Source organism: Choloepus didactylus, chromosome 15 (assembly GCF_015220235.1).
Source record: "Choloepus didactylus isolate mChoDid1 chromosome 15, mChoDid1.pri, whole genome shotgun sequence".
NCBI classification, from domain to species: Eukaryota; Metazoa; Chordata; class Mammalia; order Pilosa; family Megalonychidae; genus Choloepus; species Choloepus didactylus.
Window position 1 is genome coordinate 21,060,119 of NC_051321.1, and position 23,046 is coordinate 21,083,164.

The 23,046-nt window shown below is 40.6% G+C and overlaps 1 protein-coding gene across 4 annotated transcripts in view; it reads right to left on the reverse strand.

The window, feature by feature from the left end:
* ACSL5 (acyl-CoA synthetase long chain family member 5) overlaps positions 1–23,046 on the reverse strand; it is a 51,462-nt gene continuing 28,416 nt past the window's right edge. For 3 of the 4 annotated variants that reach the window (XM_037804401.1, XM_037804403.1, XM_037804402.1), the window contains 19 exons: positions 17,131–17,195; positions 16,919–17,020; positions 15,634–15,733; positions 14,552–14,730; positions 13,745–13,777; positions 13,606–13,657; positions 12,696–12,769; positions 12,240–12,341; positions 11,051–11,185; positions 8,514–8,648; positions 7,888–7,983; positions 5,767–5,839; positions 5,403–5,491; positions 4,988–5,104; positions 2,872–3,015; positions 2,117–2,218; positions 1,577–1,648; positions 1,038–1,184; positions 1–279 (listed from right to left, as the gene is read on the reverse strand). In XM_037804401.1, coding sequence (XP_037660329.1) covers positions 1,044–1,184; positions 1,577–1,648; positions 2,117–2,218; positions 2,872–3,015; positions 4,988–5,104; positions 5,403–5,491; positions 5,767–5,839; positions 7,888–7,983; positions 8,514–8,648; positions 11,051–11,185; positions 12,240–12,341; positions 12,696–12,769; positions 13,606–13,657; positions 13,745–13,777; positions 14,552–14,730; positions 15,634–15,733; positions 16,919–17,020; positions 17,131–17,195 — 1,811 coding nt within the window. In that variant the 3' untranslated portion in view covers positions 1–279; positions 1,038–1,043. The remainder of the gene's footprint in view (positions 280–1,037; positions 1,185–1,576; positions 1,649–2,116; positions 2,219–2,871; positions 3,016–4,987; positions 5,105–5,402; positions 5,492–5,766; positions 5,840–7,887; positions 7,984–8,513; positions 8,649–11,050; positions 11,186–12,239; positions 12,342–12,695; positions 12,770–13,605; positions 13,658–13,744; positions 13,778–14,551; positions 14,731–15,633; positions 15,734–16,918; positions 17,021–17,130; positions 17,196–23,046) is intronic. The other variant, XM_037804404.1, reaches the window with a different exon arrangement.

The window sequence follows — 23,046 nt, forward strand, 5'->3', positions numbered from 1 at the left end:
GTATTTGCAATAGTTTATTTTAAAGACTTGACATTTACAAGAAGCAACACACATTATCTGGGGGTTGGTTACAGCAGGAATGGGAGTCCACGGGATAAAACAACAAACAGATCAGTTGGTTCCTTCACAGAAGATAAGCCTGTTATGCAGACATCATGCTTGCCCATAGGTCTTTGTTCCTAGTTTAGGAAGTTTTTCACTCAGTGCTTGCTTCATTGGAAAAGTGCACTTGATGTAAGTTTCAACTCCTTTCCCCATAGCTTCCAGCTCAGCACCAAACTGTAAGGAACAGATATAGTCATCAGCTACTACTGTAGATAACACTTTAAGAACAGCATTTTGAAGTATGAACATTCTTTTTGGACATGTCATAGGCCAATTAAGGAACACCTTTTACTCCCAAGTCAGGAAATACAAGCGTTTAGGAAATGTTCAGTATTGTCAAAATTTTCTCCTGTACACCAACTTTAGCATGCATAGAAGTACATAGAAGAAATTCATCACAGATAAGATTAATAGTAGCAATAGGTTTAGTGATTTAAAATTTCAGTGGTTCTGTGGATAAACTAGAAAACTTACGAACAGCTTTTTAGAACTTGAAGGGCTCTTAATTTGAACATTAGAAGGCCTAAATGTTGGGACTACTGGTTAAGTTAGGTTTACTGTAAAACAGCAGAAAAGTCACATGGGCCATTGTAAGTGATTGGAGATCATGAAGAAGGGACATAGATTACAAACCTTGAAGAAAGGAATGTTGCTAAAAGTACCCAAAAAGCTTTACTATCAGCAAAATTGAAGATGGGAAGGACAGGATTTTTTATTTCAGACATGAGCTTCCACAGTATATGTCTCTCTCACTTAACATCAAAACAATACAAAACTAACCACCGGATGTGGTTTTAAAGTTTAACAGCTAAAACAACTAGGAGGAAGGACAAAAATAAATGGACATAAAATTAGTTTTTAATCCATATTCCCACAAGGCAGCAAGTAATGAGCAGGGAGGCTGCTTCAGAACCCCTTGCAGCCATACATGCCTTAATCTATTCCTGGAGACTCTGATACAGGCTATCAATTTGCATCCGAAAGTATTTGGAAAGCTCTCCCCGCTTTGCTTTCAGTGTTGGTGTCAAGAGCCCATTTTCAATGGAAAAGGGTTCTGGATGAAGAAAAATGTTCTTGACCTGGAAAAGAAGACGAAAACACACATCCATGATTGGCAGGGATTTGGACTTTTCTGCAGAGATCTCTGAGTACTATGTGAAGAACTTCAATCAAAGAACTTTTCAGATTAGAAAAGTAGGGTTGAAGGGGGAGGGTAAAGGTGACAGTAGCAGATATCCATTCTCACCCACTTATAATTTGGGAAGGAAATAAGTAGGAAGAAGGGAGAACAGATGATAAACAGCAAAAATGGATACAAGTAACTGCAAAAGGTTAATGCCATTCATAGCTAATTGATTCATGGTACAAAATAAAATCAATTTTTTGGAAATTGTACATTTAAACCTCATTATAAATGGGACCTTTAAAACCCTAGTGTGACTTGAGAGAGCAGGTTAACATCAGTACATACTTGTTCAAAGGATTTAAGGCCACTTTCTTTCCCAATTTTCTGCAAGTCTTCTAAAATGGCTCCCTTCACAACCTAGGAATACAAAACATCTCAAAATATGGCTGACTGAGAAAAGAGCCTAAACAAAAGACTAAGCATGAACCAATTCAACATGCCTATAAAAGCTCATCAGGATATGAAAACATATACCAGCACATTATAAGCCTGATATGGCTCAAAGAAAAAATGAGAAGAAAAGGCAAATCTAAATATTAACAGGGGTTCTCTCTCTCGATGGCATCTATTATTTTCCAATGTTTTCCACGTTGAATATATTACTATAAAAGTATACACTTATTTTTTAAAACCCCACCCCCTATTCTCCTGTCTAACAGAGCCAGTCGATACATTTGAGCTGTAGCTACCTGCCCCAGGTGCAGGAAGAATTTTTCTCCAGAGAGCAGGCTCTGGGAATCCATGAGTAACCCGGTTTGTTGGGGCTTCCCCTCTTCCTTAACAGGCCCCATGGGGGTACATAAAGCTTTCCTAAGCAAGACTTACTTGGTTTTGGCATAGTTCTTCGAGAGAACCCTTAATTCCAAGTTTGTCCGTAAATGAGGAAAACACATCTGGGTCAGGAACCACCACTCCTACTAACGATGACTATGGAAAGGAAACAAAAGGTCCAAGGGCATGTGAGAGAACTCACTTAGGGAAGTCCCCAGTGGGTGAAGAAAGCAGGGTATCTTTGTAATAGATACTTCCCCAGGATCTCCAATTCAGTACTAGTATATGTACTACTCTTTTCTCACCATATACTTAAAAACCCCATGGAACTCTAATCCCAGTTTCCCCACTGATCATCTCTTTACCAAGATGTTCTATCTAATTTTGTTCAAAAAGAGGTGGTGCTCAATGTTAAGCTTAAAGTATCTCTGACCTGTCCATGCCAACTGAGCCCCCTCCCAAATCTAAATTTAAATGCAATATATAATATTATAAAGTAGTTCATTGTGCCAGAGGAACTCCTATTGGAGTGGAACTAAGTGGAATGTGATGTCTTTTATACCGATTGGCAACCCTTTAGTATAGCTGTTCAACGTTTCTACTGCCTTGTCTGTGGAGTCCATCATACTTGTGAAAAAAATTTTTTTCCATTGATACTATCTCATTTGAGATTTGGAATGCAGTGTCATTTCTTTAGTTTTATAAACTCAGCTCTTCTTATCCTGAATCCACCTGTACAAACTTCCTGAAGCTACAGGAATCAGCACGGTCTATGCCTGAAAATGGCAATTGTTAAAACAATATATTACCCGTAAGCTGTCCCCATGTACAAAAATTTGCAGCACTGGTCTACTCCTGAGGTAGATATTTTCTATCTTCTCTGGAGCAATGTATTCTCCTTGGGCCAACTTGAAAATGTTCTTTTTACGGTCAATGATCTTCAGCGTTCCATTCTGGATGGGACAGATAAAAGTATCACTATGGTTGAGCCCTTGGCGTGTTGTCAGTGTTTGGACAGGGTGGGGAAGTCATAGGTATCTTCCTCTTTAGACTTGTCTTCTCTAGAGACTTGAACAGTCTTTCATTTCTCTTTCTTGGCTTTTGGGAAAGGGGAGGGAAGCAGCTTCTAGCAGAAACCTGTTTTTTTGTGGCAAGCCAATGTGCAGCCTCAGAGAAAATCCCCAGGCCCTCCTGGAGTTGTGCAAATGGTGACCTCATCTAATCATGAAGTTTTGCAGCTCTAAATTTCCAAACACTCCATTTTCAGAGCTCTCAGGAATAGGGAAGGAGTATCTTTTATTAAGACTTTTGCATTAGTTAGATCTCTCTTCCTTGACTCCCTTTTAGATCCCTCCTGTTAGATCCAGGAGCAGGCTAAAGCAACTCCACTGTGCTAATCAAGCAAATCAATAATTGTGCTTGTTAGGACAGGAGCAGGGCTGGGAGCTCTCTGACCAGCCACCAAAGGTCATTTGTGGTTTCATTTCTTTGAGCTAATTGGTCTGAAGAGCTTAGGTCCTTTGGGAATTGAATTGTAGGACTGGAATAGGTGGTAAATACAATCCACATGATCACACCCTAAGTGAGGCAACAGACTGAACCAACCCTAGAACCATCCACAGGGCTGACTTAAGAAATTAACTGTAAGGTCACTGAATTCATCACTTCAGCCTAATAGACATTATCTGGCAGTGATTAACAAGGCTCAGCCTTTTATAACTCTGGTATAGGGGGACAAACACATCTATCACCTATATCCTAGGCTTAGAACAGGGAACTCTTATTCATACAAAAAAAAAAAAAAGATATATTAGCAAGATACTACGAAAACCAAATCTATGAAATATATCATTAGGAACAGTATTCTTGGAGATCTTAACTGCCAAACATTCCAGGAGTACTGAACAAGAAAGGAGTTTCAAGATCCACTCCCCCAGAACATAATAGACAAAAAAAAAAAGAACTTCCCAGAAGGGATGCTCTGGAAAATCCCCTGCAGGGGTCCTAAGTCTCCATCAATACCATGCAATTTCTTCCCTGCTTAGGAAAGCAGACAGGCCTCTTGCTAATTATTTATCAGAGCTATGCCAAAAAATGTCTCTGTGTCTTCCACAGAGAGGAGCTGTAAGGTCACTGAGAGGCAAACACTAGCCTCTGCAGACATCCAGTTTAGAAATCCCACTTCCCTGTTTTGATATGTCTCTATAAATTAATTGGAAAGAAATTTATCCCTTTGTATCACATAAAGGCAGAAGTTGTGGGCCCATGGAGTTATCAAACTACCTTGTCTGACTCATGAAAACTAATAATAATAAAAAAAAGTGACAAGAATAGAATACTATACCTCCCTCCCTGTCCCTCCCCTCCTCCACACCTTTCCTGGAGAAGTCACCTAATTTCCCCTTCGCTGTGAACAAATCCATTCCATTGTGGAGGGAGCTGAGCCAACTCTGAGGCTCAGAACTGATGACCTTTGAACCCTCCGATGGGTCTGTAAACAGTGCTGTAACATCGACTACTGCTGCAGTGTATTTGATAGGGGATAAAGCCAGAAGAAAACCCTTCAGCTGGCCGGTGTCTTTGTGTCTTCCATAATATTGTGATCAAATTAGCAAAAGCATGGTCAGCCTCTCTAATTTTGGCAGATCCTAATCACACATTAAGTCACTCTTCAGGATTACATTGTTGGCCCATAAAAGAGCTGGGACTGGAACACAGATCTCCCAACTCCCAGCGTAAGTTCCATCAACAGCACGCCCTTCTCTCTATAGTGTGAAGACACCATAAACCAGGTGGGATAACGTCCTAATCATCAGCTGCCTCAGCTGATTAAACCTATAGACATTTCTGCCCTTCTTGCTATAAACAGATGGTTCTCCCCAGTTGAGTCGCTTAGACTTATGGAAGTTATGAAGAAATACCCACTGGGAGCCAGCGACCGATGTCTCCTGTGTGAAGCCAGCCATCTTTATCCAGGGCTTCCGCTGTCTTCTCAGGGTCCTTCAGGTATCCTTTGAACACGTTGGTGCCTCTGACACAGATCTGCACACCAGATGGTACAAGGTGGTGACAATAACAGAGGCTGTTACTCTCAGCAGAAGCATTTTATAGAGCCCCCGTTTCCACCTGAAATTATTTAATGGTCCCCACTACAGTGTAAGGAACACCAGATTTTAGTCCCCATTTTAGGGGCAGGAAAATGAGGCTCAGAAATATTTAATTCCTCACTTAAGATATCATAGGAATCAAATCCAAACCTGCTTACAATTGTGTGCTCTTTGTGCTATAAACATTCCCACCATGATTGTCTGGATGTGACCACAGGACATGACCTACCCACCTCTCCTTCATTGTTCACTGAAAAGTAGTTCATGTCAGCCACATCTTCCAGCTTCACGTGATTGCAAGCCAAGGGAGCTCCGACATGGCCTAGAACACACCACACTGAAGCAGCTGGACCACCATAAACTGGTGGCAATTCTAACCATATTTCTGGGATATTTATGGATTGATTTCAAGACAATAGACTGAAAAAAATCATCTGACACCATTGTTGAGTTAGCCTTCTTTTGCAGACCTGGTCCCAAAACTTGACTTTGGCATTTGCTACACTAGTCCAGAGGATTAAAGTTATCTAGACTCATACTCCCTCGTTTAACTAGAACCTTCTCTCCCTTCTCCTGCCCAGCAGCTGGAGAGCCTACCTGACACCCAGTCCCAAGGTAATGACAATGTGCAGCCAGCAGTGCATTCAGTTTGGCCATAAGCTTCCAACACCTGAGGAAAACAAAGAAGGGCTTTGAGACTTAAGCAAACTAAAGCATAAGCAGGTCATCATGCCCTACGGCCAAGACATGAGGAAAACAAGTTCTCTCAGGGGTGGAGGACACAATGTCTTAATGCCTTAAGTTAATACCTAGGCTGCCAAGTCTTTAAAACTGGAGGTTCTCTCAAAAACCCCAATTGTCCAGAAATAGGCCAAAGAACAGAAACTTATAGGAAAATATGGAATTTCAAGTCAGGGGGAAAATGAGAGCTATTCATTAAGTAGTGTGCAACTTAATGGCAATTGGACTTTAACCTAGGCAATGGAACACTACTGAAGGAATTTTTTTTAAAATAACAGCATTTTTTTAAAAAAGAGAAAGAGCTCCATCTGTGGTATAGAAAAGGGGGTGGCAAACTTTTTCTGTACAGAGTCACATAGTAAATATTTTTGACTTTGTGAGCCATCTGATCGCCATCTCAACTACTTAACCCTGCCATTGTGGCACAAAAGTAACCACAGACAACACATAAATGAATGGGCATGGATGTGTTCCAAGAAAATTTTATTTACAAAAACAGGAAGCAGGCCAGATTTGGCCTGGGCTGCACTTTGCTAACCCTGATGTAGAAGATAAGCTTGACTGGAGAGAGGCCTACTGCAGTGTTGGTGTGGCCTGTGATCGAGAGGAAGGCTTAGAGAAGACACCTCTGGGAATGGGTGGCAGTCAGACCTTCTGATTTATTGGATTTAGGAGTGAGGGAGAGGAAAGTATTAAGAATGACCAAGAAGAAGCCAGTTTGAAGGACTGGAGGACCTCTAGCCTTGGAATCAATTCAGAATCCTTTTTGATTGTGATTATAGGCACAAGAGACACTCTTTGAGGCCAAGTTTTTGTCTGTTTGGTTCATGCCATGCATGTTGGTTGAATAAATGAACTAATTAGCCATTTGGAAAAAATTAAATGAGGCAGAATCCATGCTCCAGTCCTCAAACTAAAAATTCCAGATATAGCAGAGACTTAAATGGAAAAACTTTTGTAAAAACCATAAGATTACTGGAAAATATAGGTGAAAGTTTTATAAAATGTTGGAGATCAGAGAGTCCTGTCTAAAAAATTAAGAAACCAAAAGTCAAAAAAATTGATTAGTTTGACTACATAGATATTTAAAACTTTTATATAGAATATGCAAGGCAAAAGATGAGACTATCCAGGAAAAATATTTCTTATACATGACAAAGATTAATATTATTACTATGTGAAGAAATCTTAGAAGTGATATGAAAGAGAAACCAAATTATCCTTTGCTCATTTTTCTGTGAGGAAAATATAAGCAAGTAATTCATGGAAGAAATGCAAGTGCCAATAAACACTGGAAAGATGTTCAGTGTTAATAAAAGAAGCAAAAACTGCAATGATATTTTTCATGTATCTAACTGACAAAGATTTAAATGACTGCCAAAGCCTACCACAGGCAAAAATGTGCAAAATAAGGCCTCATGCATTATTTGCAGAAATATATAAAAAAACGAGATCTTTCTGAAGAGAAGTTTGATAATGCACATCAACATGTAAAAAAAATATACATATACTTTGACCCAACAATGCTTTCTTTCAGGGATTTATCGTAAGGTAATAATTGCATAAATACTAACGGATATGCAAGTTATGCTTAAAATCACTTCACTGATTTTAAATTGAAAAAAAATGGCAGTCAACTCAAGTATCCATCAGTAGGAGACTAGTGATTAGGGTACATTTAATAAATTATGGTGAAGCCATCAAAATGATGGAGATCCCTGTTTGACAAGGGAGACTGTTTATGGGGCACTGCTTAATACATGTTTTAGAACATTGATCCCTTTTATATAAAGGTTCCTGTACACTGATGCAGACACAGGTGACTAAAACAATGCTAAATGCTTGTCTCTTGATTCTGAGATTTGGGGTGACTTTTCCTTTGGTACTTATGAGTGGTGTTTTGATTTTTATTTAAACAGTGAGCTTTATTTGTGCAGAAGTGAAACAAGCCATCCTTCAGAAAGGTGGTTGGCTTACCAGACATCCCATTGCTGCCCGGAGGAATGTCAAGACGGTGGAGGAGATGGGGGCAGCTCCGGTGACCATTATGCGGACTTTGCCACCTAGGGACGCCTGTCCAGGAGAAACAAGAGCCGCTGAGACTTCTGTCAGATGCAGTTTCCTTCACTGTAAAATGGGTATAATAGCCTACTCCAGTGTCATTATGGTAATTAAATTAATTTACAAAGCACTTAGAACAGGCCTGGCATGGCAGAATAGCACTGAATTTGTTAGCTAGTATTGTCATCACCACTATCCATAGCTCGGGCCAGAACCTGCATTTTTTTCTGAACAAGTTCCTCGATGATTTGTATTCTTGGACCCCTCGAATTACTTATAATCTCAACATGGACTCATTTGAAACAGACCAACTAGAGATTAAGAGAAAGTGCTAGAATCTAAATAAAACTGGTGTCCTGCTTTTGACCAATTCCATTTAGTGGCAAAGTTGTCCAAGTGTGATCTCAAAGAGGTGAGTGGACACAGAAAGCCCAAAATGGTCTTGAGTTAAGGAGCTCAACCATCAGAAAAAAGCAAAGTACGCTGAGTCAGTGAGCAGCTGGGACATTTGCCTGGCCCTGTCCAGGACCCTCCAAACTTACCTGTATCTTAGCAAAGATGAGCTTGTCCCACAAACTGTCGCGTCTGATGATGCCCTTTTTCACTTCACTGAATTTACATGTGACAGCCAGGTTCAACAAGAACTTTTTCAAAGGTGTCTTGGCTTCATTTTGTACCTGCAGGGTGATAGTAGTTCTTAATTGGAAACCTATTGGGGATACTCACCAAAGTCATCTAGTTAGTGAACAAGAGATGCTGCTTTCTAGCTCAATAAGGAGGCAGTCCTCACTCATGAACTGGGTTGCTGGATGATGACGAGCCCAGAGAATTAGGCCACACTCAGACAGTAGTAGACCTATGACATACATCCAGAGCTCCAGCCCCTCCAGATTCCTGATCTTTGGCAAACAACTTTGATAAGTGAGATAAGCATGTCTTCAAAAGGTTGTTGGCATCTATCTACAAAGTCACCTAGGGGTACTTGAAAAAAAAAAACAGCTCAATTGGTACCACCCCTAGGGTTTTTATTTAGTAGGTCAAAAATGGGTCTAGAAATCTGATGTTTTAAGCAAGCACCTCCCTCCCCATCCTGGCTGATGCTTACATACACTCAATTTGGAGAATAACCAACTATTCTCTATAACTATCCAGACCATACAAAATCCAGTTCATTTCTTCCTTTGGACATAATTCTGACACCATTTTTCCAGCCCACATTAACTCCCTAGTCTCCCTAGCTCTGGCCACAAAGTGACTCGATATCAACCGCACTCTTGCCAAACGAGAGCTTCCCCAAGTACAGTTCAAAGAAAGCCCCCTTATTTCCAAAATTAAATCCTGAACTACATATTCTAGCCTTCAAGGCTTGAATCTGGACGTCACATTCAAGGAAATCAAAATACTTCCTCAGTTCTAAAATTGAAGAATGCCTCTATAGCTGCCCCCAGGTTTACATTCCCATTTCCAGGCCTTCAGCCAAAAGGGGCCACACATCCTCACTGGTGTACGGAAACTGTATATGTAAACATAAATGTAAACTGTGCCCGAGGCTCTAGGCAGCCACTCATGCCCTTAACATTATCATTTTGTCAATTTCCCACCATCTCATTCCAAGTCCTACACTCAAATGCTGCCTGCATCATAAGTCATTCCTGATACCACTCTCAACAATAAGACATTTTATCCTTCTTCAACATTCCCAAGACTCATCCTCTCCCTAGCAAGCCACTGACAGAGAATTAGAGAAAGTCCTCCATCTTAAAAATAAATGCCAGCAACGAACTTTGTTTTAAGTACTACCATATTATAAACAGCAATCTCTCAAAAGTAACAAATATCCAACAATATGAACAAGAAGCATAGGAACCACCAAACCTAACAATTCTGTAGCATGAGAATTTATTCTCGTTAGCAACCAGGACTTTCAATGTCCATGAGTCATCTGTGTTTTAGCACAGTGCTTGAGCTAGTCTGCCCTGTCACTGAAGCCCCAGTTCAGCATCTGGTGAGATACCTAAAATGAAGGATAATGTTAGAATCCCAGGGGTGGGAGCCAGAGGACATGAAAACAACCATGTGTCATCTGCCCAGGGCTCCATGCCTATGGAATTGGATGATACTGCAAGCAATTAAGAGCCTGGGCTCCAATCCTAGCTCCAAGGCTCGTTGCAGAAATAATCCAAGACTAGGGCAAGAAACACACAAGAGAAACTTGGGACATACTGTTATACTAAAAAGCAAGTAGCTATCAAAGACCACCAGGAACATGTCAGAAGGACACATAGGCAACTTGATGAGGCTCCCAACTTCCAAGATGGGACAATTTGAACATCAAGAAGAATGACTGAAATGGACTAAACACGCAAATATAAAAATCATGAGTTCATGGTATTACAAAGAAAAAGTCTCATTGGCCACTTTTGAAGTTTGCTGGGGCACTGATGCATTGTTCGGAAGATTGAAAAACAAAGGGAAGGAGTCAAATATTTGCCACACCTTAATGTAAGAATCTCAGCTAATAAATACAAGAGTGGTAATAGAATTAGAAAAATCACCATTTTGCAATCCCTAGTGAAAAAGAGAGCAGTGATCAATGAGCGCTAAAACTTACATGACAGTTTGATTCTGGCCCCACCCCTTATTAGATATGACCCGGGACAAGTTATTTAAACTCTGAGGCTCAGTTTTCTCATCTGTAAGTTAGGGATAATCATTGATGGTGTAATTTTCTGTGCTAGTGGAGATTAAATGAGAGAATACATACAAAGTGTTTACCATGGGGCCTGGCACCTCAGTGTAACAACTTCCCAGTAAGTCAGCTGAAATTTGAGGGACTCCTCAGGTCTCTGAATTGACCTTTTTCTTCAGATCAGGTCTAAGAAGTCTTAACCAGAGGAAAGGGGGTTTCATCTACTGTGGTTTTACTTGGTGGCATTTGTAAATGTGGCTTTAAACAGATGCTTGTAGGAGGTACGGGGTGGAGGCGAAGCAAACTTCCTAGTAGTATCGAGTCCCTATACCGCTAAGCTACGGGTAGTTCCTTTACCCCTGGGCCAGCCCAGGAGAAACCAGGGAGTACCTTATCGTAGATCCGGTTAAGGAGGCGCGGCACCACGGGAAACACTGTGGGCTTCAGAGTCTTCATGTCATCAGGTAGCAACCGAATGTCTCCTTGGAAGAACCCCACTCGGGCTCCACAGGAGTACATAGTAATCTAAAAACAAAAACGAAGAGCAGGACTCAGAGCCAAAGGATCACATTCAGGTCGGGTCTGTCTCAGATAGACTTGAGGAAGTAGGACAAGGCCCTCAGGCACTTCTCTCTGTGCAGCAACTGCCCCCTCTTCCAAGTACCCAGGACCCTGGGTACCTATCCAAGATGGAAACTCATTTCTGTCTAGGTGACTGGTGATTGTGAGGTGCTGGGCCCACCCCTACTCCAGCCACAGCTTTGTAGGACAGTCTGTATAGCACCAAGAAATAAACACTGACAATTAAACTAGGACATGCCTTCAATTATAAGACCATCCCAACTTCAGAAATGTTAAATGTGAAAAAAAAAATGTTTTTTAGAATCGGTATTTTATTAATCACATAACACTTTAGCCCAAGGAATTGACTTTCATTTTGGCCTTTTGTGCATCAATAGAGAAACTGGTTGAAGAGGTATCTGAGGGTGAGCAGAGAGAAAACTTTCAACCCATACCATCTGTGTTTTGAAAGACCAACGCTGCTTTCAGTTCTCAAATCAGCCTCAGAATGGCCAGAAAAGTCCAGCCTTCTCCCTCACAGGAGGACAGCTCTCCTCGGGCACACACGAGAGCCTGAACAGGACAACCTCACACCGCTCAGGTGTGCTGCAAACATGCCCTTGGGGGACACCTTGTATCATACCTGGATCAAACTACTGCCCTGCCCCTCCTGAGGAACTTCCTTTTCTCAAATCCTAGACCTTTTCAAAATTTCTATCCAAAATAAAAGAGAAGAAACAGTGTCTCGGGATTAAAGGGTGGACAGTGAATTCATGGCTCTGATGTTGCCTGCCTGTCGGAAACTTTGTGTGGAGGCAGGAGCAGTGCTAGCCCTGTTTAACATCCCAGACTCAACAGAGGAAGGCTCACAGCAAGTCGAGAGCAAGACCACGAGAAGGCCTCAGAAGTATCCCCTCCATGCCTGTACCCTTCACACTGGAGAAAGACCTGAAAATACTGTATAGCTGCCTTTCGAGTAAACATGGGACTAGCAAACCAGGATCTCTCTTTCACATACCTGCAGGGAACATCCAACACTTACATGTACGAGTCTCTCAAACATGTGAGCTAAGGGAAGGTAGGATATGGCCACATCTTCAGGAACAGGCACAAAAACATTCTACACATCAGGGAACAAAGAAGAGACAACATTGGATTAATTCTAGCTTTCTCTTCCAAAGAAGATTTAAGGACCACCCATTCCAGGACTGCCACATACAGTTGACCAGGTTCTACACTGCATAACTCTGAGAGGTTCCTTTAACTGTACTGAGTGTGGAGATTTGCAAAGATCCTAAAAGGCCAAGGCTTGAGAGTGCACAGTCCTCCAGATAAACACCACACCAGTGTTTGTCCACACTGCAGGCCTTTAACCTGTTTGCTTTCTTTCTGCCTCCTCTAACTTCAAGAATAACAATTTTAAGACAGATTCTTGTTTTAGTGAGGGCCTCTTCTCTTTCAATTGGCCACTGACCTCCACACACTTGCAAAAGGCAGCAGAATTTGAAATAATGTTTTGATGGGTCAGCATGGCTCCTTTGGGGTCACCTGTAGGAAACAAGAGGTAGACAGAGAGATGCTTTACATAGCTAATAGGTAGCCTTTGGCCTTGAAACAAGAAGCAAATTCAGTTAGTTCCATTCCAGACAGTTAAGAGCTTCTCCCACAACTGTGTCTTTTTATGGATGGTATGTGACTCTATTTATGGATTGATTTATGGCCCCAGAAATTCTACTACTGAAAGCATCATTAACCTTCTACCACCATACTGGGCACAGCCAAAATTCCAGACAATAACACACCTGAGAAGAAAAATCCAAGTAAATCACCTTGTGCTGTTTTTGTCAGCTCTAACAATCAGAACTAACAATAATACCAATGGATCACCTTATAAAGTGGGCATAATGGAATGACTGTAACTGTAAGTCATCATGGGCCAATATAACCAAAATTCCAATGTGGATCAGGTCCAGAAGCCAATATTCAGGCCTAATGGAATCCCCAGGGAAGAATCTAAGAGTTCTCTAGAATAACAGAAGGGTAGCTGTGCGGAGGGAAGGGGGGTTCACAGCGATCTGTGGGTTTGTCATCTGTACTACTTCTAGGTTCCCCTGACTGAAACCATCCCAGTGGTGTCAAATTTAGAAAAGGGGGGGTGGAGTATTCGTGTTGAGTTGAGAAAGTTGACTTTCTTATGCCGTCTTTAAGACCCTTGAGACCATAGCACGTGAACACTTCTTGGTGTATTAGATGAAGTTTATTTACTTATGCTTACTGTTTTTCACTTTAGGTATCCACACTCAAAAGCCATAGATTGTAAGTTTAAGGACAGGGCTCATTGGAGGGTGTATTTACCAGCCCCACTAGCTATCCTGAGCACTGACCTGTGGTTCCACTGGTGAAACAGATGATGCTCAGATCTTCTGGTTTAGGAGGCTGGAGGGGAAAGCACAAGGCCTTAGTCTACCATGAGCTCTGAGGATGAACATGGCAAGACACAAATTCAGGCAGAATAAAACTTACCATGGGTTTTCTGAAATTCTCTTTGCCTAGATGCTACATGAACAGAAAATCAAGAAAAGACAGATATCAGCAAAGATGGGGAGACAAGTCCACTCATCTCTTTCCCTATTCCATGACAACAACTCTGAGGGAATATAACCAAAATTCCAAAGTGGATCAGGTCCAAAAGCCAATATTCAGGCCTGAGAGAAGCCCTAGGGAAGAATCTAAGAGTTCTCTAGAATAACAGCCTCAAGAGGATAGATCTCAAATGTCCAAACTTCCCATTGTACTCATAAAGTTGTCATCTAGGACCAAAATTAAATCATTTAAAAAAAATATGAATAGTAAAGATTCTCAGGGCTTGATACATACCAGCCACTGTCCTGAGCACTTTACATTTATTAACTCATTTAACCCTTTACAAAACTTCCGTTTTTATCTGCATTTTACAGATGAGAAAAGACAGGTGTGGAATGGCAAAAACACTTGCCCAGAGTCACCTAATAGATGTGGTGCTGGAACACAAATAAGCCCAGGCAGCCTGGCTCCAGAACCCACATCCTTAACTACTACTAAACTCTCCTGTCTCCCTTTATAAATTCTCTGCTCAGAAGTCTGTGCGTGCCAGCCCTAGATCTCTCTACTCCTCTAGCATAGGTTTCTGAGTAGCCTTGAGAAGACTTTTCTCAAAGCTTCATAGCATGAGTTGATTTACTCCTCTCATGCCATCTTGGTGAACAGCCTTGTGCCTGTGTGTAGATGCCCTACAAGTTGCCATGGTGTCAGACCAGCCTCGGAGCTGTGGGCCGAGTTTCAGACCCATACCTCTGCATCAAACAGAGATAAGATCTCAACTCCACTCTTCTCCCCTCTTTGCTTCAAGTCTTCCTCAAAGGGGTCCATGAGGATGACCATCTTCAGGCCTGGAGTAAGGCCCTTCTCCACATTCTCTATCAGGCTTGATGCCTTTTGGGGCGTATCGCAGATCACTGTGGCAATATCAGCTGAAAGCAGAAATACAGCCAGTGGTCACACCCCCACACTCTGCTATGCATCTGATTGCCTGGCAAGGAGGAAGAGAATTTTTAAAATTTCCAAGCTAGCAGGTTCCCAAAGGAGATTATGTGTGTAAATCAGATTTATAATGTACAATCTGGAACATTCCATTGATAATCAATGCACTTAGTTGAAACAGCAGCACAGTGTTCTTTCTAAAGAAGTCACAAAATTCCTTCTGCTTAAGAATAGTCATCCAGGCAACACGTATGTGTTGCTTAGCTGTGGCTCTGAATGTGATTTATTTTGGGAAGGAGAATAGGGGGTAAAAAAGGAAAAGAGGGGGCAAAATGGGATTTCAGCAGACAAGCATTTTGTGATTCTAAGTTAGCATTTGCTTTGATACTCTGCGCAAATAGAAAACTTCTGACTGTGCCTTTTGTTCAAATGGATCTACTCAATCTATCAGTTCTGTGACAGAAAGTAGATACTGGTTTTACTTTCCCACTGAACTTGGATTTGTTTCTCTAACAATGATAATAAGTGTTTCTGCAGACTCACCATGGACATTGGTACATGCTGGTTAACTGTGCTGACTTGAGTTTCCAAAGATAGGGAATTAAACCTGCAGTTTTGCAGTGATTTAGTTAATTAAGCTCACTTTATGGCCTTTTATCTGGTGTGGGCAAAGTAAGTAGTCTTGCCTCTGAGACATACTGTCATACATACTGTCTGTGCATATCTCCACTTTTTATAACTTCCCTGTAAATTATATCCTAAGTATTATGGGGAAGGTAAAGACTTCAGCATTTTCAGGCCACAGGATTCCAAGCCTGCTAATACAATCAGAGATGGAAGAATTTCTCGGCATTAAGAAGCAAGCAAGTTGTAATATAACAGCAAAGTTTTACCCTTTTTGACAATATATGTGATGGCTTCTGCTCCCAAGGTATCATACAGGGGGACGGTCACCATGGAATACGTATAACAGGCCAACTCGGCGATGATCCACTGTACAGAGAGAAGTTCAAGTAAGGACCAGAGAGCACTTTGAAAAGGAAGAGTACTAATCTTTTCATTCAGCCAACAAATGCTTATTTGGTGCCTTTTAGGTTAAAAAAAACAAAATCACTGTGGGGGTTCTAGAGACTATTACAGATACTGCTATAAAGTCAAGTACAGTTAAACAAGGAAGATTTGATAGGTACAGAGGTAATGATATAAAGGTAGACCAAAATATCAATGAAGAGTATGATAAGTTCTATTCTTAAGAGGCATGGAAAACATCAAGGAGTTTTAAAGAGGTAGAGATCACTTTCAAGGGTGGGATAAAGGCTATATGGGACTGCTTTTGGGAAAGTGCTAGAAATTGGGCTGGGCTTTGAAGGCAGAGAAGGTATTCAAGGAAGTGCATGAACAAAGATAGGGTAGCATGACATCACCATGCATACACCAGGAAGCATGAAGAGTGACAGGAAATAGAATTGGAAATGTGGGTCAGAATCTGCTAAAGGCAAGGCTTGAATGTCAGTCTAGGTTTGGTATTAAGTTCCTAAACTAAAACCAAATGTACCTCTACTTGGATTAGGTAGATCTGCCTAAAAGTACAGACAGTGCCCTCCCAAATTTGAGGGTTAAGCCACCTGGTTCTCTGAGCATATGTCATCCAACTACTCTGAACCATACAAAGACTTTCCCTGAGGATATTGGACCTACTGACTTAGTTCACTTGAACTTAGAGATAAGCTTAATTTCAATCATTTTAAAGCCTAAAGTCTGCTTCCAACTCTCTGAGGAGTGATGGTTACAGCCTGTCTCAGTAGCACTGGGTGCCCAGGGTAATGTGTGAGTTCCAGTTCTAATACATGGTCTATCCTTTTCCACCATATTTGCCAGTCCCTCAGGACTTCCTTATTTTCCTCGTACTGCAATTGCACAAACTTGTAATGACCCTTCAGCGATGGGTTGGGAAATAAGAGAAATCCAGACGCCTAGCCTAGAGCAATAGAAGTTCAACCAGACAGTGAAGAAACCCTAACCTATAGCTCTTTCAGGATGAGGGCTGCCAGCATATTAGATCTTTAAATAGCTCTGGTAAGTCATCAGCAAGTGTCAGGAGGCTGGATTGGGGGTGGGGTTTAGAGTTTTTAGACTTAGCCCTGACTAATTTCCTTGAGTTAACTTTAACATGGTTACCTCTGGCCTATTCTGAGCAAAGATGCCAACAAATTGGTCTGGTGAAGGCTTATATCCTTTATGCAGAAGATAGGAGCCCAGATACTCCGCTCGATCGGACACCTACAAATGAGAGAGAGAGAGAAAAAAACAAGGCCAAGACCCAAAAGACATCAAATTAGCTCAAGTACCACATTAACAAGAATCTTTCCAAAACTATGGGTGGGACTCACCTGTTTATAGGACAGCCATCTGTAGGGCTGGTTTGGTTTTCTATATCCCAAGCAGGGGCCATTGTCTACAAACATGACATTACAAAAAAAAAAAAAAAAAAAAAAAAAAAAAAAAAAAATCAGCCCAGTTGTAAATCCTTTGGACTGGAAAGTAGAAGGGGATTAGGAAGAGGCAAGACCCAAAGGATAAATCCTGCAAGAATTTGAGCTTTTCTAACGTGCCCAGGAAGTTCAAAAGCTTTAAGTACTAAGTTCCTAAAGGCAGAGTCTTACAAATTGCACTTGAAACATTTAGGAAACGCTATAAAACAAGCATGGCTAATGCTGGAATAAGTAGTCTCCATGGTAACACAGGCATTCAGAGAAAGACTTCGATATGGACTGACCCCCATGACGTTATCAGGTAAAAGCCTACAAGCAAACACAGCCTATGTTGAGTAATCTCAGATTGCGTTTCTCTATGATAAAAGAAATGTATGCCCATAAAAATACAGAAGAAATCAAAATTTTGTCATCAATAAACTTTTTCACACTAACACCATTATTAAGACTGACACTTCCTTTCATAGTTCCTTTGCAATTTCACAGTTACGTTCATCCTACATATACATAGTTTGGTATCCTGCTTCCTTCCCCCATTTGATATAAATATTCTTGTGTTATTATTTCTTCTCTTTAGAGATTTCAATGGCCTTATTTAGAACATTTTCTTAAAATAGATTCCCTAAAATGAAATAACTGTATTGCAAAGAAGAGGTGGTCTGAACGTCTCAGGTTTTTGACAGAAATATGTTGTTAAATATGTCATTGCTTAGTAGACCAGTTGTGACTATTTATTTTCTGCCACCAGCAATATATCAAATTTCATTGCACTCTCACAGACACTGAATATTATCTTTTAAAAATGTCTTCTCTAAATTGCATTCAAATATGACAGAAAAAAATTTACATTAAAAACGGTCTTCTGGTTTGATAGTTTTCAAAAGTGATTACATTTCTTTAATAGCTAGTAAAGTAGAATATTTCTCCTTATTTGTTAGGCTTTGTTTACTCTCATGAATTATCTGTTCATATACTTTGCTCATTTATACGAGAGGGTCTTCTGAGAGACAGGGTCAGAAAGAGCTACAAGAATACACACACTTATACATATACACGTACATTTGCCTTCAATATATTTCTAGTTCATATCTTATGTTTGACAATAGACAAATGAAACTTCTGAAACATAAGTTGCAGTCTAATTTAAAATAAGTCTGGGAACATCATTAACTACAGTAAATAATTTGCTCTCAAAACCAAGCTATGGAAGTTGTGGCATTAGGCTAGGGGAGAACCCTACCTGACTGAGAAGACCCCACATCTAAGCCAGAATGAGACCAGATTATAAATAGAAAAGTCGAAGGGAAGGAAATTTTACACAGGGGATCTAGCCAAATTGCCGGGAGGAATTCAGGTCTTGCCAAAAGGAAGCATTCAGGGTGAGAGTTACTAGGAATTCAAAAATAAATAATAAGCATCTAGCCTATATGACAGAGGAAAAAGGAAGGAAAGCAGGAAAGAGAGATCCACTCTCTGATTAAAGAGATATAAAATATGAATGAGGAGACTGTCCACAGGAAACATGAGTATTTTTCTTTCTGCTACATGAAAGCTCAAGAAGTAAAGTCTCGGACTGTAACCTTCCCAAAGCATGACAAGTCCTGCTGTTTTAGGTGTTCAGAGCCACTGCTCCAGCCCAGACCACCTCAAGGGGTCTACCAATGAGACTGTTTGCACTAATGTTAATCACTGACGGAAGCTACCATTTATTGAATGCTTCCTCTCTGCTAGGCACATCAACATGTTTGGATTCCCCAATATTTTTATCCCCATTGTACTGAGAACCATGAAGGACTGGGTCAGCAGAGGCTTCCTCAAGCCTACCCCATAAGTGGTAAGGCTGGTGAAATGTGGAAGAAACCATTCTGCAACCTCTTATCACAGTTCCCTATTGATAGCAATGTTAGCTGAGGCCCTGGCCAAGGAACAAGGCAAATAATTGGCCCAAAGGGACACCAACTCAGGTCTCATTAAATTCTTTGCCCTAATGAACTTCAGCCCTTTAGCTAAACTGCTGACCAGGCAAAGGACGAGCCTTGGGTTAATTTACACAACTCAAATCTCCCTCTATTCTAAGGTGTGGCCATCCACAAAGAGCCCACCCATTAACAACTTGGTTGCAGCTCATAACCTACGTAGAGCTCAAAGTCTGGCATGCCGAACCTCCTGGAAGCTTTGTTACAAATACAAATTCCTGAACATCACCACCTGGAATTCTCATTGAATTAATGGAGTCAGAAGATCCTAGGTGATTCTCAATGTACTTATCATCTGTACAGAGATCATCCACTGGCTAGGGGTTAAAAAGATAAGTTGGGACCACTGGGGAAGATGGAAGAGTAGGGAGCTCCAGGACTCATTCCTCCTACCAAACAAGTATTAAACAGGCAGAGAAGAGTGGTAGGAGGAGGCAGATAAGTTATGGTAAATAAATGTAAATTGCTCTCTGCATCCCCCCCTCTCGTGGCAGTCCACGGCAAGGTCCAGTCCCTGACTGACTGCTGCTGACAGAAAGGGACATAAAAATCCAAGAACAGGATGGGAACAGCTGATCTCTGATTATGGCTTTTAATTAGTGAATTTGGATTGCTGGGTTTCAGCACTGAGGGCAGCTATTGTTTCAACCACCGTCAGACAAAAGGAAGTGGTTGCCATTGTTTCAACCCCAGGTGGTGGCAACTATTGTTTCAGTGCTCCTTGGACAGGGGTGGAGGTGGTGGAGATTTAAAGATGCAGCACTTCCTTAGGGCTACAGGGGACAGTTAGCTGAAGAGCTGCATTTGCTGGGCATTTCTGGAAAGCTCAGCTTTGGGAAGCCATTGGAGAAGTTTTTGAAGCCCTTCTTTATCCCCTGGGCACTCTGGAGCCAGTCTGTGCTCCCCTCTGTGGTTCCCTGGCCCTGTTATGGCTGGGAAAGACTGACTTGGGGAAGTCCTCTCCAGGGTGACCCTCCTCCCAGAATTCGTCCTCTAGGCAATGCAACGTGAGACAATGAAAGGAGTGTGAGGAACTATAAATGCCTACAGTCTGGGACAAAGATTTGCTGGCACCAAATACCCAGAAGAGGGAGGTCTGTCTCCCGGGAGGGGACAACCAAATTCCTGTGAACACATTACTCCAAAATAACTAACAAGCAAAATCCCAGGACAAGACAGAAGCCCAGAAAGACAGGGAAAACCCTGCACACCACAGTCACCTTGGGCAGACTGACCTGATAGGAGGGCTGAAGCTCAAGAAAATCTCTGTCTTATCACTAGCTGTTTACAAAACCAAGAAACAGACATACCAGGGAGTAAATCACAGAGTTTAATATTAAAAGTATAGTGTGCAACAAGATTACAAGACAAACAAAGAAAGAGGAAATGAAGGCCCATCCAAAGGAAGAGGATAAAAATGCAGAAAACACCAATGAAGAAGATGAGAAAGTGAACACACCAAACAAAACCTTTTAAAAAACGATCTTGAAAATGCTCAAGGAGATGAAGGAAAGTACAGAGAACGAATTAAAGGATACCAGGACAACAATGAATGAACAATGTGAGAGTCTAAGTAAAGAGAGAGAAATTTTAAAAAGGAACCAAAAAGAACTACTGGAGTTGAGCACCACAATGACTTAAATGAAAAATACCCAGAAGGGTTTCAAGAGCAGATTGGAACTGTCAGAAGAAAGAATCAGTGAACTTGAAGACAGGACATTTAAAAGGAGTCAGGCCAAGGAGCAGAAAGAGAAAGAAAAAAAGAAATTTTAAAAGCAAAAATAGTCTAAGATAAATATGCATTAAGCACAACAATATATGCATTAAGATAGTCCTAGAGGAAAAAGAAAGAGAGAAAAGGGCACAAGGAATAGTTAAAGAAATAGTGACATAGAATTTCCAAAACATAGCAAAAGATGTGAACATGCACATCCAAGAAGCTCAGAGAACACCAAACAGAATAAACTTGAAGAAAAATATGTCCCATCATATATTGATTACACTATCAAATGCAAAGGAAAAGGAGAGGGTTCTGAAAGCTGCAAGAAAAAAGCAATGTGTTACGTACAAGGGAGTACCAAATAATTGAGTGCCAATTTCTCATCAGAAACCATGCAGGAAAGAAGGCAGTGTGCTGAAATACTTGAAGTGCTAGAGGAAAACAACTGCCAAGCGAGAGTTTTAAATCCAGTGAGACTGTCTTTCAGAAATAAGGAAGGGATTAAGATATTCTCAGATAAACTGAAGCTCAGGGAGTTCATCACCACTAGACTGGCCCTACAAGCAATGTTAAAGGGAGTTTTTCAGACTGAAAGGAAAGGACACCAGACAATGGTTCAAAGCACATAAAAAAATAAAGACCTATGGTAAAGGTAACCATTTGGGTAATCATAGTTACCAGTATTATAGTACTTTACTGTTTGGTATGTAATTCCCCTTCTTACTTCCTACAGGTGATAAAATGCAAATGCATATAAAGTAATGATAAATCTAGGTTTTTCAACATACAATGTACAAAGACTTAAGTAGTTAAGAGCACCAAATAAAGGTGTGGGGACAGAAGAGTATAGGAAAAGTATATGTGCATGCTATCGAAGTTAAGTTGGTATCAAACCAAATATGATTGCTATATATTTAGGATGTTAAATTTTAACCCCTTGGTAACCACAAAGAAAATAGAAGAAGAATATATCTATATAAAAGAAGGCACTCAATACAGTACAACACAAAAAAGCAAATAAATATAAAAGTAGGCTTTAATGGAAGTGAGAGAAAAAAAGGTATAAAGAGTTACAAAGGCTAAATAGAAAAGTGGCAGAAAAAAGTCCAGTATTATCAGCAGTGACATGAAATGTAAATGGATTAAACTCTCCAGTCAAAAGGCAGAGATTGGCAGAATGTGTGAAAAAACCATGACTCAGATATATGCTGTCTGCAAAAGACAAACCTTAAAGTCAAAGATACAACTAGGTTGAAGGTGAAAAGATGGAAAAAATTATACCATACAAGTAGTAATCAAGGGACAGCTGGGGTGGCTTTCCTAATATTGAATAAAACAGACTTTAAATCAAAAACATTTTTGAAGGACAAAGATGGTCATTATATACTGATAAAGGGTATAGTTCAACAGGAAGATGCACAATTATAAATATATATGCACCTAATAGAGCACTAAAATATATGAAGCAAATACTGATAGATTTGAAGAGAGAATTGATGGTTCTAAATTAATAGTAGAAGACTTTAACACACCACTGTCTGTGATGGACAGAACATCTAGTCAGAAGATAAATAAGGAAGTACAAGACTTGAATGATACACTAAACCAAGAAGACCTAAGAGACATATATATAGAACACTGCACTCAATGAAAACAGAATATACATTCTTCTTGAGTGCACATAGATCATTCTCCAGGATAGACTATATGTTGGGTCACAAACCAAATCTCAATAAATGCCAAAATATTGAAATCATACCATGTATATTCTCCAACCACAGAGGAATGAAGCTAGAAATCAGTAACAGAGAGAGAAACGGAAAATTCACAAATATGTGGAAATTAAACAACATCCTCTTAAACAACCAATGGGCTAAAGAGGAAATCAGAAGTGAAATTAGGAATATCTTGAGGAGAATGAAAATGAAAATACAACATACCAAAACTTACGGGATGCAGCCAAGGCAGTGCTGAGGGGGAAATTTATAGCTCTAAATGCTTATATTAAAAAAGGAGAAAGACTTCAAATCAGAGCCCTAACCTAAAAACTGGAAGAACTTGAAAAAGAAGAGCAAACTAAACCAAAAGCAAGCAGAAGGAAGGAAATAACAAGGATTA